This window comes from Diadema antillarum, unplaced genomic scaffold, assembly GCF_040938485.1.
Source record: "Diadema antillarum isolate AM-2024a unplaced genomic scaffold, OU_Dant_1.0 seq00000793_RagTag, whole genome shotgun sequence".
NCBI lineage: Eukaryota > Metazoa > Echinodermata > Echinoidea > Diadematoida > Diadematidae > Diadema > Diadema antillarum.
In genome coordinates, this window is record NW_027271680.1 from 310,953 (window position 1) to 327,370 (window position 16,418).

The 16,418-nt window shown below is 38.0% G+C and overlaps 1 protein-coding gene across 1 annotated transcript; it reads left to right on the forward strand.

The window, feature by feature from the left end:
* The first annotated feature begins 308 nt into the window (after window positions 1-308).
* On the forward strand, window positions 309-14,757 carry LOC139739302 (uncharacterized). Its single transcript, XM_071649917.1, has 12 exons — window positions 309-462; window positions 1,669-1,725; window positions 2,435-2,530; window positions 3,306-4,994; window positions 6,598-6,697; window positions 7,354-7,443; window positions 8,375-8,428; window positions 9,359-9,453; window positions 10,206-10,307; window positions 11,145-11,223; window positions 12,694-13,008; window positions 14,232-14,757. The coding sequence occupies exons 1-12, from the start codon at window positions 379-381 to the stop codon at window positions 14,294-14,296; spliced, it is 2,826 nt and encodes a 941-aa protein (XP_071506018.1). The 5' UTR covers window positions 309-378; the 3' UTR covers window positions 14,297-14,757.
* The last annotated feature ends 1,661 nt before the right edge of the window (window positions 14,758-16,418 follow it).

A 16,418-nucleotide genomic window follows, 5' to 3' on the forward strand; every position in this document is an offset into this window, starting at 1 on the left:
CAAGAAAAAAAAAGAAACTGTCATCAATAATTATTTAGAGAAGTGCAACATTACTCTTCTAATGAATTTCACTTTTGTTTAAATAATGATGGTATAGGTCTAGATCAAACTTTTGGGACCGCCCTCGTAGCTATCTTGTATATCGATTCAACGACGATTGCTATCGATTACTAGTATTTTGGCAAGCACAGCAGCTGCTGCAAGGTCAGAGGTCACGTCGCGGAGAATGCTGCGAATTTGCACAGAATAGCAGAAATGTAACACGTAAATTTCCAATTTTTCCTTGGTCTTGCCTGGGATCCATTGAAGCCCTTGCGTACATACTGGCTTCAAGATCACTTCTGCCCAGAAATTTCTGATATTCGCTTGGAGAGAAAGATGGCAGATCACGACGAAGTTGTTACAGCTGTTCACAGTCTTCGACAAAAGTTATGTGCTGATCCTATGCCCGAGGAACGACAGGTAACCATGCATGTGTACTATGTACGGGTGTACCACAGTTAATAGACCGTCTACCACTTTTTCTACTATCTAGCTAGGCTCTTGCCTCTTGGCCTACTTTGTCTAGACCACTCTACTACTCGAGTTCTACAGTTAATTAACTAACCAGTGAGGCTATTGAAAGTTTGCTTCCCTTGGACTTGATAGAACAGCCTTTGCTTTGCTTTGGTTCGTCTCACAATCTCACGCATGCATAGCACCCATTTTTCTCACATATCGCCATCGGGACCACACTGATGGCTGATGCCTATGATTCATGAATGATGAGGTCAAAATTAGGAGCATATAGATCTACATGAAGCTCAAAGGAGAAAGAAAAAGTGATAGTTGCAATTGAAGGTGTTTCCCTTGTATTGTCTTTCAAAGTAAGTAGAAAATAGTCACTTAAATATGCACCAGATCGCACCATTTAGAGCCTAAGAGGGCTAAAATTTGAAAAAAGTCCCTTCCCTGGAAGGAGGACAGCGGGCCACCAGCCAGCCTCCCACACCCTTCCCCAGGCCAGCTCGGTTCCTTCACTCCCTCGCTACTCGTTGCGAGACGCCAAGTCATGAAAATCTCACTCATAAAAATTTTTTGAACGTGGCATCTGTGCGTCATGTGGTGCGGATTTCTCACAAACATGCGTCAAATCAATTGTTTTAGAGTGTGTGTGTGAGGAAAACGTTAGCAAGAAATTTCGCAATTTTTAAAAATAACTGCTGAACTAAAAATGACACGCATGAACAGTTGATGATGCTTTCAAACCCCCGCGCCCATTGAGCAATCATTTGTAGACTACAGAATGCAAATGTTGGACTTGCAATTTTTTCAACTTTCGCTCCTTCGCAAATCATTAGCATGCTCCATGAAATCAGCCCTTTATTTAATTGCACTGTACAATGTGTACAAAATCTATTCTCTATTGTTACTCTATACAACTTTACAACTTCGGCCTACTTCGTTGGTTGTGGAAGATACTTCAAATATACACAGTATTTGGCTTATAAAACTTACAAGTGCAAAGTGTGAATATTTGAGCCATTTTCTTAAGTTTCAGCACTGATCGTGTAACCATTCATGTCTTGACTTTTGTCTGGATTTATTGCATTCAGTTGTACTCACAAGTTGCACACAATTTAGGCCTACTTGTTGTTATTTTTCTCTTGTTCATTCTGTTCAAAACAGATACTCAAAATCTTGCGGCGCCTGGACAGACTACCAATTACAGTAGAAGTATTACAGGTACAGCTATCTCTGTATTTCTCCACATTGGGTTTTCTCTTCACTGAGACTGGAGTCTAACCATACAATATTTTTAAAATAAAAGCAGTTAATGTTGTAGATAGTACCCCGGTACCTTTCTTTAAATATAGATTCTGAATTTTGGGCTTTAATTTATTCACTGTATACATACGATGGATGTATTTTGTAATAGGGAGTCTAACTTTTGGTGAATCTTAACTTCCCGACAATTTGCGAATGGTTAAATTCGTGGTCAGGAAAATGCACATTCAACAGGGAAATGTACAGTATGTGCACATAGCATTTATGTTGGGATTAGAGATGATAGTTTTTGTTTTTGAATTTGTGAATAGTGCCTGATTCCTGAAGTTTAAAAAAAAAGAGAGAGACCATGCAATATGTAAGGCATGTATAATACAGTATATTCAGCATCAATATTCTCTGAAATGGTTTCCATTGTGCTACGAAAATGTATGAATTCATGAAATTATTCGTGCAGGTTCTGATACAATTTGTGTGACCCATACAATGTCAGTCGCAGCATACATGTACAATACAAATGATCAAGTGATGAAATTGATATGTGTGTGGGCTTATCTTATCAGAAGCCATGTGTCTCTATCTGATTTGGAAATGATGTGCAGAAGCACTACATGAATATCAATTCTTCTTTAATGTTTTTATGATTTGCTTTGTTTGTTATATTTAGGAGACAGGGATTGGAAAGGCCGTGAACAAATTGCGCAGGTGCGGCGGTGACATCACAGTCGCAGTGAAAGGACTCATTCACGGATGGAAGGAGCTGGTAGGTGAACCCCGTAACCAATGATTACCAGTGGTCTAAACTTAAACAGATAAATGGAATTTATAACCAGAAGTCACTTTATTGATACTTTAGCATATATAAAAAGGATGATCCATGTCACAAGGGTTGGAGGGTGTCACAATGCTCTATTTTGTTTTTTCACAGCATCTACACCGAGCACCATGCCACAAAGTGACACCATCATTCTAATTGTGACAAAACTTGCAAATGAGACAAATGTGGCAACTCACTACCGAGATATCCAAGTTAAAGTTAATTGTTCAGCTGTTCTTTGGATACAGCTCAATTACTGTGGTCAAATGTTACCAAAGAATTAAAGGCTATTATTAAAGAGAAGTCTAGGGTCATGCTAATTTTCAGGCAAGTGCCCAAATTCCTGGCCCTAGTTGTATCAAAGTTCAGGCCTTTTCTTGTACAAGGTAGTTTCATACAGCTGTGTGTATTTCAGGCCATTTCTCTCATTCCAGCCCGCATCCCTGATAGAAACATCAGAGATATCTAGAAGCTCAGACTTCCATGGTCTGTGCAAGGACCTAGACCTCAGTTGCAAGGGACTTCATCTTGAACTCAAGATGTGCACTTTGTTCTCACAACTAAAATTCTTTCAATTTTGATTTGTTTAAAGCTATGTGGTACCCTGTTTATGTATTGCCATATAAGGCCAATCAAAGTACTTCTGTTAGATTCTTGCAAACTCCTGTAGTTCCGTGCAAACACAATATTTCTTGAAGATTGTCTTTACCTCTGCTTTCAGGTGCGCAAAGCCATGGAGGCCGAGAGGCAAATGGATGCTGAAGCCGAGCATTCTCCGGCTGCTGAAGATGTGAGAGACGAGGATGAGGAGGAAGGAAGAGGAGAAGAGGAGGAGGAGGTAGCGGAGGAGGAGGAAGGAGCAGAGGAAGAGGAGGAGGACCAAGGAGATGAAGATGCGGGTGAATCGATGGATGAGGAGGAAGAGGAGGGGGATGGTGAAAGCTACACTGGCAGTGACAATAGTGCCTCTCAGTCAGAGGATGACAGAGACGCCCCTTCGTCCTCTGGCGGGGAAAGTCCTCGATGTGACAGTCCTCCGCCTGCTCCCGTCCAGGAGCCCAAGTACCCTCGCAAAACCGAAAGATCTTCATTCAAGGACTCAGGTAATCATCACAAGTATCGCGATTCTGATCGGGAGAGGACGTCGCAGAAGAGACCGCATGAGCATTCACCACCCCACAGACAGCACCTCTCCTCCTCGCATTCCAGTGTAAACACAGCAAAAAAGAAGCGAGTTGAAGAGAACTTTACTTCCAAGAACTTGGCTGGTCCAAAGAAATTGAAAAAATCCGCTCTGGGAGACAGTGTGCCGGCGCAAGACCTCTTCCAAAACCCCCATAAGCTTGGAAGCCAACCCCAGGCTCCATCTGCCAAAAGCACTAGTTTGAACAAAGTTAGAAGTTCCAATGCAGATAAAGATCGGTCTTCCCCCAGCAGAAAAGACCAACAGCTTTCTCATTCCCCTGCAAAGAATTCTGCACATGGAAGTAAATTGACAAATGTAGATCAGACCAAGCAGAAGAAGGCAAATGCTGCAGGCGATGCGAAAAGACCTGAAGGAAGAAGTGAAGGTATTGTTGAGATGAATGGAAATGCAAAAAGGTCTGGCCCTTCTGTCAGTGTTGATGGCAAGCCTCCGTCAAGTCAAAATACTTCCAAGTCAAAAAGTACTGCAGTCAAAGCGCCATCAAAGAAGCCTTCATTGTTGTCAGTGAATGATAAGCTGAAAACTGAATCCACAAATACTGGAAAAGAGACAAAATCTGAAACACACAGGACTAAAGATAAATTGTTGAGCAAAAGTCCGGGCAAGAGCAGCATCAAAACAGAAAGTAGACCTAAGCCTTCATCATCAGTGTCGTCGTCGTTGTCATCATCATCATCATCATCGCCTTCTGTGAAAGCTAATAAATCAAGTGCAATTCAGGGAGATGTGAAACATAGCGAATCCAGTGCGAATGATGGTGAAAAAATGAGGAGAAGACTTTCGAGTGGTGGTGGGAACAGTGGTGATGATGAAAAAAACTTCAGCAACACTGGCATGTCTTTTGCAGACTGCCTGATGGGTCCTATTCCCAGCGGAAAGCCGAAAAAAGTGAAAAGATTGAATAATGGAGCGTCAGCAGCGGCATCCACGAAGAAGGTGGCAACAGCCAAAGTGCCAACATCAAACAAATCATCCTCAAAGCAAGCAACATCCTCGTCTTCGTCGTCAAAGTTGATGACATCAGTTGGGTCAAAGTCATTGAAGAGTGTGCAGTCATCCAGCAAGTCTGGTGTGCGAGAGCCATCTAGTGGCAGCAAGTCTAAGGCATCAGGAAAGGATAAAGGGAAGGTTACTCCTCGAGAAAAAGTCAAAAAGGAGAGCCAGGGACTACCCCAGGAGATGAGTACACAGAGGACTAAAACAGTGAGTGTAGTGAAAAAAAAGGGCAAACATTGTTTTCCAATAATTATGCCTCCGCCAACGAAGTGGCCGGAGGCATTATGTTTTCGGGTGGTCCGTCCGTGCGTCCGTGCGTCCGTCCCGTTTTGTTTTTGTCGATATCTCAAGAACCTTGTGGTGGTTTTACATCAAACTTGGTATGAGGGTATATCCTGGGGGGATGATACTTTATTTGAATTTTAGGGTCACGGGGTCAAAGGTCAAAGGTCAAAGGTCACAGGTTATTTTGTGAAAAAAAAGGTTGAAAATTCATGTTTTTCTCCATATCTCGCAAATGGTTCAAGGTATCTTCATGGAACTTAGTATATATGCTTGTTCCAGTGGGCAGTGATTATCTAGGGAAGTTGGGGGTCATGGTTCAAAGGTCAGGGGGTCAAAGGTCAAGGTCAACTCCTCAAAATATCACCACTTTCCTTATATTTATGCAATGCCTGAAGGATTTTGGGTTTTTTTTTTAACTTGATGTTTGCATGTATTACCCAATATGTATTCTGTGGGAAGTTTCTTGCCAAAAGGTCAAAGGTCAAGTGAAAGTGCTGAATTGCACTTTTTCCTCCATATCTCAAAAGTAACTCAAGGTATCATCATGGAACTTACATATTTATGCATGTTCAACCTAACAGTGATTCTCTTTGGAATTGTGAGGTCAAAGGTGAAAGGCCAGGTTTAGCTAATGCTATTTTCCCATTTGATACTGAAATTATACTTTTTCTCAACACCTTGAAAATTACTCGATGCATAAACTTATAAAAGGGTCAAAAGTCAAGTAAAAATCATCAGTTCCCCAAATACCTGCACTCTGACATTTTAATCATTCATCCAATTGAACCTAGTTCTAGGAAAGTGAACATTCAGCACATTTGTGGCAAACCTGTCATTTTAATATTCTGCCAATTGTGTGAAACTGTCATCACACATTGTCAAGACATTGTACTATAGACCTATTAGGAGAACCATGCATTATGGCGGAGGCATATCAGTCGCCGTAGCGATATATCTAGTTTTTCTCTTGTTCTTGTTCCTATCCAGGATGTCTTCAAAAACAAACAACACCACTTTCCAATCGATCTGATTCTCATAGTATGCACCTTGCTTTTTTAATCAGCTGCTTTCAAGCATTCATGCCGCACTATTTCTTACAACACAGTTCAAGAAATGACTCTGATAACTTTTGTTACAATTGACTTTCCTGCCAGTTCTTTCTGCAGAGTATTGTGAAACAAATTCGTATATGAATAATAATAATAATTATTATTATAGTAACTATCATGAATGGTGATTATTATTATTACTACTACAAGTACTGCTACTGCTGCTGCTGCTTCTATGATTTGTGATAGAGCTTCTGTCCATTCTTTTCTAAAGAAAGTTAGTATGCCGACTAAAGGTAATCATTCAAATTCATGAAATTCTTCCATTGAAATGTTTTCATTGCAACTGATTGACAAATTGCCCTACATCAACGTCGATGTAGGGCAATTTGTCAATCAGTTGCGTTAAAGCTAATCAGTGCACAATTTTAGGTGTTGGTGTACATCTTGTATCATTCTTCCATAACATTTCACAGAGAGAAGAAGATTTGCATCAGGGTATAACTTTTAACCTACCTGAGATTTCAGCTGACTACAAACCTCTACGCCTACCGGAGCTTTCCCCTAAAAAGAAAGGTAAATGTAATGTCCTTGTTTGTTCATTTCCTCATGTTAACATTATCGTTTGTTGGTTTGTTTTTATTAGGTGGGGATAAAGTTTTCTTATTACAAGGACTCATTTAGAAGCACTTTTTGTTTGACACTGTATTGCTTGTTGTCTTAGTATCAGAGATAATTATGTGCTCTCTTGTGAATTTGAGATGGCACTGGTATTTCATGTGCATTTTGTGAATTCTCTTTGAAAAAAAAAAGGATTGTAAAAAGAAAATCAAATCCATGGAAGCTTTGAAGGAATTGAATTAGATTCTAGTTACTGATTTGCAAAGATGTCTATTTTGATAGATCATCATGTAATTCAATCATTCCTGAGATTAAACTGAACAGTACTCATGGACAAAAGGGGCATAGAATGCAATGTAAATGTCCCCCACCTCTGCACAAATATCACAATGGCATTTTAAAACAAAAAGCTACATCCACCCAGTGAAGTTAGGAGTGATTTATAGTTCTGATCAAGCCACAGACTTTGGTTCAGGAGAAAACAGACATAACGAAAAGTGGCTAAGTTATGCACTTGTGAGTTTGTTTTAATTGTTGCTGTTGTTGTTATTTTTTTTTTGTATTCCTCAGTGACAATGATTTTGGTAATCTCTTTTATTTTGTCTCCCCAGTGTTGGGACCAAGTGATGAGGGATCCTACATCGGGTCAAAGCATGCCAGAACAAAGGTCTTCTCAGGGAAAGCAAGATCAACATGGAGATGTAAGTCCCTAGTAATAATGCTGTTTTATATAATTATGACAAAAATAATTCAGCATTCTACATGTAATGTACATTGTACATGCAACTGTACCAACCATTAGGAAACTTCTGTGGTGATGACATCACCCAATCTCAATTGCATACATGTATGTGACTGTGACCAATAGTGCTTTGCAAAACTGTCATCAAAGCACATATTTATTTTTGCCTATATCTTCTGTTTCTTTTTCATACATTGTAGGTCAATTCAGCATTCACTGTTCTCATTGTTCTGTTTGTTGGCTTTATTCTCTATCAAAGCCAAATCATAAGTGGAGTGAAGGTCTTTCTGAGCATACATAATATGTATACAGCAGTACTGTAGGCCAAGAGAAACCCTTCTGTCTGTGGGCATCAGTCAGTGTGACTATAAAATTGTCCTATTGACTTCTGCGGAAAATATTAGTAGTCCGCTAGTTGTAGTATGGTAGTTTCTTGAATGTTGCCCACAGCTGCTGCTTGCAGAGATGCCAAATTTCTCAACTGGCAGGGAATGAAAAACTGTGATTTACATGTAGCAAAGCAACAGAAGGGGCTGGGTGTTGAGCAGATGTCTATGCTGCCCTACTTTGGCAAAAGGAAACAAGTGACATACCATCCAAATCTGAGTTATTGATGTTTGCATAATTCACATAATGAGCTCTTCTTCCAGGGCAAGTTTCATGCAGAAACACTCATCCTACTATTAAAGAGATATGTTAGATAAGACATCATGATGCAGTGTAGTCCATTGACGTCAATGTAAATGACAGACACATTGCTCTTTTACGAGAAATGTCACTTTTGTCACTTGCTTCCTTTTACCAAAGTAGGGCAGTATACTCACATAACTTTTTTTTCATAATCAATACAGATACAATGTAAGACTGTCTCCCATTTTCTCTACACATAGATGTGCCTACCTTGTTTGAAAGCTGCATGAGGATTTTGCTGGACAATATTGATGGTAAGCCAACTGTGTTGAATGATTTGTATTTTTTCCATTGAATATTATAGTACTTACAATGTATGTGTAGAAGTTGTAAGAAACAATTATGAAAAAGAGTTTGTAGTCTTGACTTAAAGGCATAATTTACCATTTGCAGATGAAACAAAAACCCAGCAATAATGCTTTGAAATAGTTATAAAATGTGAGTTAGGGATAGAAACAACCACTGTAAAAATTTGAATCCATATAATTGATGTTTGTGTTAAATACACAAAATGTGAACAATAGTTATAAATAGATAAAAATGTTGCCAGACTAAACCGTCTTGGAGTTACGATTTATTGAGAAAAACACTCATATCTCCTTATATTTTAGGCTTGCTTGCAAAAATTTTATATGGTAGGATGTTTTGTGATACAAAAGACCTACACATGTGTATCAAATGTGATATCTTGAACATTTTTTAAATCACTGCTCCCAAAGGTAAACAGGACCTTTAATATGTAGTACATAATTGTGCAATATGAGAGAAGAAGAATATTTCAGTCAGAATACCACAGCAATTGACAATGCATTTGTACTGGTTGCATAGTCAATTGTAGGGAAATTTTGTCTCTTTGTATTTTCTCTTTAGTAATTAGATGACTCATTCATGTAAAGATCATTCATGTATAGACTACTTTTTTCTAGATTCATTGTTTTTCTTCGTTTCTTTTATTCTACAATGATTCTATATGCTGTTGAAAGAAGTGATCTATAGTCTGTGTACAATGTACAACAGTATTTTCATGTACTCTGTGTTTTTGTTTTGCTTTTTTTTTTTTTTTTTTTTAGAAATGAAGGGTCCACTGCAGCATGGTATACAGTACATTTGAATAAGAGTCATCATTTGTTTATTTATTTATTTATTTCATTATTATTATTTTTTTTTTTTGCTATCCTTTGTAGCCCTCGATGAGATTGGAGTACCATATGACATCATCAAACCTATTCTAGAAAAGTGTACTCCGCAGCAGCTGTTACGACTTGAAGACTTCAACCCGGTGAGTTGATGGATGTCTGGCTACATTACATCCTGTTCTATCAGCTGTTACTTTGTGCTTACTTGACAGTCAGAAAGCTTTTGCAAATTGTATCTATTTAGTAATACAGTGAATTATGGTCCAGTTTTTAAAGTGTGTTTACATTCATATTCATTTATACGTAAGAAACAAATATGGAATCAGGAAGGATCTTTGCTTTAACCCTATTCTAACTGGGCTACTAGTATTTGAGACCAAGTTTTTACTGGGACCCCCCCCCCCCCCCCCCCTTCAGATCTTGGCTGCCGATGGGGCGATCAATGCAAAATTTTCCCCAAACATAGAGCCGAATGTCAACTACAAGATTATATGGTCATACAATAGAAAAATATTGATTTTCTATATTTAGTAAATTGACTTATATGCAAAGTTATGCATGAAATCATATTGTCGCCTGTAACTCTGTTGAAAAGACTGAAGGATTGCTAAATTTTTGTGTCAGAATTCCTCAAGACACGTCAAACAATTTTCTTGCAAGAAAAATAGCATAATCAAGTTCAATTTCATTTATTGTTTTGTGAATTTATTATGTATTTTACTGTTTTTTGACCTTTTGTTTTCTATTCATATGTAAAGCAGTGTAAAATAGGAAGTGAGAAAAATCTGGACCCGTCTTTAATACACGTATCAATGCATGCCTTCTGCCCCTACCATTTATCCATAGTCCAGTGTAGTGATGTGTTTTAACATGATTGTACCCTTTAACTCTCCAGTACTTGATAGAAGACACTGACCCGCTGTGGAGAGCACATGCAGACCGAGATTTCAAGGGTCACCGACCAACAGACATGGAATCATGGAGGGAACTATACCTGGTAAGAAGAGTTGGAGGTCACAAACTAGTATCTTTTCCTATCATCACTGGCCTGTTATTCGTAATCCTTTGCAGAATATTGTTTTTCTGTGTGGCACATCCTCTGTCATGCTTTTAAATCACCTCTCTGCACAGATGTTGTAGAAAAGAACTGTCAGTTGATAGGGAAAGCATATATTTTTATTGTTACATGTAAATAGGTTTGTATGTGACCCTGCATCACAAAACAAAAAGTCGCCAACATAGATTTTTAGTTATGGGCAGACTCTGAAAGAGCAGATTCTATAAGCTCAGAAATTATGTATTTTATAACCCAATTCAAATGGACTCTCCAAACCTATCTAAATACTGGAAAGAAATCACACACTCTGGAAAAAGTGTGAGGTGAGAAAACAGGCTCTGAAGTACAGGATTTGTTCAAGCGTTAATAATCTTTACCAGGTTGTGCTAACTATGCAATGAATGGAACCAAAACAGGATATAAACCACCAAAGCAACAACGATGAAGGGATTATCAGATTAGGCTGAAATTTACCATGCTCTATTAACACATTCTGTCCATGATTAATGCTAACTTTCAAAGCAGTAGCATTATCCTTTCAAAAGTTTTGGGAGTTGAAAGTGACAAGTGTGTAAAGAATTTTTTAAAGATCAAAAGAGACCTCTAAGAGAGACTTACTCTTCATGATGTGCCCTCCTGTCCCACAATTTTGCTATAGTATACTAGATTGCTGCTTTATCAAACAAAATCTGGCTCCAAACAGGTGGGCTGAATTGATCACATATTATTTCTAGTTTGATAATGAATACTTGTATCTTCATCGCATTTTGATTTCAGAGAAAGATGGATGAGAGAGAGGAGCGGCTGAAAAATGTCACAGCAAATATCAGTGCTGCCATGGCGAAGAAAGACCCAGGTAAAGTACATGGCATTTTTGATATATTTGCTTCTGAGCAGTAGGCCCAAAATTTACGAAGATACATTTGTAGTTAACTCTGTATGTGCCACGTTTGCACGTCCGACTCCGTCGACGGCATGCCAACTTCGCATATTCTGCTCAAACGCACAATCCCGCCCAAACCGATCGATAAATCGCCAAATGGCGCAGTACAATGAAAGCGTTGTTGCGCTTTCGTTCCTATCACATATAGCTTGCATTTCATGTAGTGATTGACTAACAAGCGGTGTTCCCCTCTGGATTTAGGTGTAAAGTTTCTGTCACTGTTTTGTGTGCAATAGTCATGCCTTAACAGTAATTTAGCTATGCGAGTCAGTAGAAAGAAAAACAATCATATATTTGTCATCACGTTACATCATAGCAAAGCTGGGCATTTTCTCTACAATTTTACTCGCTATATGTCCAGCTGAACAAAAATCTATAGAAGTAACATAGATTTGAAATACAGAGTATTTTCTCAAAGCATGACATTGTTGGTGTCTCAGAATAATGTGGCACACAGGGGGTTTCCACAGTGGCACATAAAGAGTTAAAGATCAATTTTATGGTATATAATTAGTCTGTGAACTAAAACTTGTTTGTGATATGTGTACGTTTCATTATTTGATGTCTGTTAACGTCACATGATATTTGATAAGCTTTTATGTGAAAAATTATGTTCATTCTGTGTTCCTCTTCTTATGTGTTAAAGGTGCTGTAAATGAAACCATAAAAAAAAGCACAAATTGAATGTCAGCTATACAAATTATCTGTTTTTGTTTTTGTTCTTGTTTTTTGACAGGAGAACTTAAAGATTGTAAATAACATTTTCTTTCAACTTTGTGCGAGAGAAAAGTATGATTCTCATAGAGTTAATAATTACTGAATGGCTGAAAGAGGAAATTGTCCTGGATTTAAATTTGACATTTCATCATCATGCTGGAACACAAGAAATATTGGACTGCATTTCATGTAATGCATCAGCTTTTGATGCTGTCTAACAAGGATACTGCACATGATGAACTCTATTCAGAAATTATCATGAAGGTAGAAAGTGCAGTTTTGCTAATTTATGATCTTTTACAACATATTATTCAAAATAGGTGAATTCATACATGAGTCAAGGTTTAATGTTAATGCCACTGTAATGTAAAAATACCTATCACTTCATTTTATCATAAGATTATATTCAGTGGTTTGTGGGCATCTTTTTGCACTGGTGTATAAAAACTGCAGTAAGAGTTGATATTATGATCATCTAATCATTCAATTGTCAGTACAGTTGTAAGAACATTCTCATCTAGTGTCTTCTCACAACTTCTTTATTTTTGTGTATGTGATGCGGCTTGGAATGTATTTCCTCTTGTCAATACCATTAAATAGCATGTACAGTATGAAAGGTGTTTTATTCTTATTCTGTATTTTTCCCCTTCCCTGGTACACTTGCAGGGCGGTTGACAAAGATGGCATTTGTCAATGGACCTGCCAAACCGCCTCGAAACGTGATGCGACAACAGGTGCGCCACGGGACGGGGCGTATCAACAGCGCTCCGCCCAGCAACACACACAAGTCCTACGTGCCATCCAAACACGTCGGTGACCGCCCCAGCAGTCACAGCCTCTCTGCCAGCACCAGCAGCTCGGTCCGCAGCAGCAGCGGAAGTGGGAGTGGAGGAGGAGGAGGAGGAGGTGGAGGTGGAAGCGGTAGCTATGGCAACAGCCCGGGTAGTGGTGGTGGTAGTGGAAGGATGTCTGCTCCAAGAGGTGAGTGCTCAAAATCCATACGTGTTCATTTTGTTTGCATTGATTTTTTTGGTTTGCATCTGTACATGTTGGCAAATGGAAGTTACATTTAGGACCTACACAATTTGTAGATTTAAAGTTTTTTACATGTACATGGAATGCCATCAGGGTATTTTGCATGTTTTCTTCATATGAAAAAACATTGTTAGCATAATTTATCGTTTCTTAATGTACAACCTGCTGTACTTTATGTATTTTTAAATGCTGTATTCATAAACCAAGTACAAACAGTGAATCAATAGAATCAAATCCGTGTAAGCACTCTCGCATGGAGGAATCCATGCGCATAAACACACAGACGCACATGTGCTTTAAATAGATATCTACTCTCTTGTACATGTGAAGAGTTTGTTCGCAAAAACCGATAAGTCCATATTTGCCAAATGGAGATATTTGCGATTAAAGGTCAAGAAAAATAAAGAGAATAATAAGAAAATTTTTGCTTCTTTTGACCATAACTTCAAGAATGTACCTTTATATGTAATGACCAATTTATCATTTAAAAGGCATTATTTTGTACTTTATGACAGAGATCGTACTTCAAAATCTTCAAAAATGGACTTATTGGTTTTCGCGAACAAACTCTTCATGTACAGTGATCAATATATGTGGTGCGTCATCATGTTACCGGTATAAAGTCGGAGCTCATGAAAGGAAGAAAAATACACATAAAGATGATTCTAAATTTTTCTGTGTAATGAAGTAGGGCAGTTGTTTATCAATTTCAAACTTAGCATCTGGTAAATTCATATTTGCCCAAACCCCCCAAAATTATTTTCCTAACTTTATATGGCTTTTTGTAACTACTACTGACAGTGCTTAATATTCTGCCATCAGCTTTTGATATAGTGTAACAGGAAAATTACATGAAAAACTTTTCTTCAAAATTCTATGGAGGTGAGAAATGCTAGCTCTGTCTGAAATCTAAAAGTAATGGAAGAAAGTTTGAAAAGGGATGAGAATATTACTCATGGATCAGTGAGAATTGAACAAAAAGGGAAAAAATAAGAATATGTAGTTTTAAATATTGACATAGTTATTGCAGTGTTAATATTACTTTTATTCTTTTACATCTTTTCAGGTCACGTGTTGACTATTTTATAATGTAAAGGGGCAATAATGCATTTCCAGCCATGTAGGATTTGACTGAAACTATGTCCTTTATACATGTACCTCATTTGCAGGAAAGGCTCCAAAGGCTCCCATGATGCAGAAAGCCTTGAAGATGAAAAAGCTGTTTCGCCGCTAGGCTTGGCAGATTTCGGCATCTACAACAAGTACGTGTACCTATCAACCTGTCACAGATATGGCACCCATGTGGCCCAAGTGTGTCGAGTTATACAGCATCTCTGTTGCATCGCTACCTGTGTGAGTCAACAGTGCCTGGGTAATTGATAGTACTCCTGGCTATTAACCGCTTGCCCCACTTTCTGCACCAGTCCTTGTTATTTCAGCTTTAAGGCTACCATCCTTGTGAAGACAGAGTGTGAAAATCTTTCTGCTTTTACTGCAGCAAAATTGCAGTGTGAGTTGTTTGAATACAATGTATGTGTCAGTTCGTGAGTGCTGTCCTGCTTATGGGATATATTCTATCATAACATCAAATTCAACCGCTGAATATTGCTTGGTGGCTTTCTGAAAACTTTTATATTTTGTCCATGCCACGGTGGAATTATTTAAAAGAGATTCTCCCTGGTTCAGACCCTAAGTTTGTCCATGAAGATTCATGCAACACACACAAGTAAGTTCGCTGTTTGCCCTGTCCCTGTGAAATCTCCATTTGTTTGATAGGTGAGAGTTGGCAGCCCTGACAATGCGACTGTGAGGTTGTGAATCACGTAGCTTCAATATCTTGATGGATAGTGCCTGATCAGATTGGGTAGATCAGTTATCCTGATTGATGCTGGGAAATGGTCAGGATTATGTATTGTCTTTTTTCTTTTTCTTTTTTCCTATTTTTTGGATATTGTCTGTAATATAGAGTTTGTTGCTCAAAAACAACAACAAACTGTGTTCTGAGAGGTTAAGCCAGATCAAAGCCATGTCCATTTACTACATTTGTATGTGACAGTGGAGAAATTGAAGATTAAGAATGATAAGGCAGAAACTTTTTGCTCATCGTTATTAAGTGGCAGTGAAGTGAAAGACAATGTGATGATATGAACTTCATGAGTTGACCAGCACACATGTCTGATCTTCTGTTTATTCTTAACTGTGATATCAAGAAAGGAGGTTTGCGTAATGTATGTTCAAGGTTTGAGGCAGAAATATTTATTCACTGTGTGGCACTCCCATCGTTGGCAGGACCCATGCCTTTATGTATTGCAGGCAAAGTGCACTTCTGCAATGTCGTGTTGTAATGCATCTACATGTCTGACCACATCATTTGACTGGACTTTTAATAGCTGCAACATGAAATTTGTGTTCTTTAGTTTTCACAATGTCTTGATGGTGTCATTGGTTTCAAATGTACACCAGATACATCAGCCTTGTATTTTCTCTTCTTCTTTTTTTTTTCATATTCAAGATAAGCTATATGTACAATCGTGAATGTTCAGATCAACTCATCTTTAGCTCTCTAATAGTATGTGTTTGCCAACATTGCAATATTGTCTATGTTTTTTGTTTACCTGGTTTACAGAATCATGTGGTAAGAATGAGCTTTGTAATTATTGTGGTACAGTAAGATCAATATATGGTATATTCTGTGCAGAGAGGAAAGTAAATATATATATATTTTGAATATATTGACTTTGGAGTTTTCTCTTTGAGAGTATTAATATACAATGAACTTTATAGGGTTTTTTTTCTGTCTTTTTCAACTGAAATTCCTCAGCAATGAAAAAGATGATTTGAATGTGCAAATATGAAAGCAAGAAACTTGCTCACTGCAGTACTCTAGCTTTATATTAGTGGTGCATACGTATGACCATGTATGTACATGTGCAAGTTTGAATTTAAAAAAGCTGTAGTTCCCTTGTGTTATGTAGTGCCTGTACAGTATGGCATTTATAAACTTATCAGTTTTGATGTGAACATTTGTTGACCAGTGCTGTATCAGAATGGTGAATGTTTGTCTTGTACCTGTCAAGCATTTGTTATTTGCAGAAATCACAGTAAAGTGTTAAACTTTAAAGACTGAGCACAAATTCTCAAGGAAGCTGACATAGAGACAGAAATCAAATCACAAACAAATCTCTAAAAGTATGATGAGATTTCATTTATTCCCAATAGCCAGTTGAGGAGACTCTGCGAGTGAAATTTTTGACAACTTCCTATGACTATGATTTTTATCAAGTACTTAAACTCGCAATCAAGCACCACAGGGACAGATTAAGAAAAAGCAATTTTTCACCTGATGACAATATGCA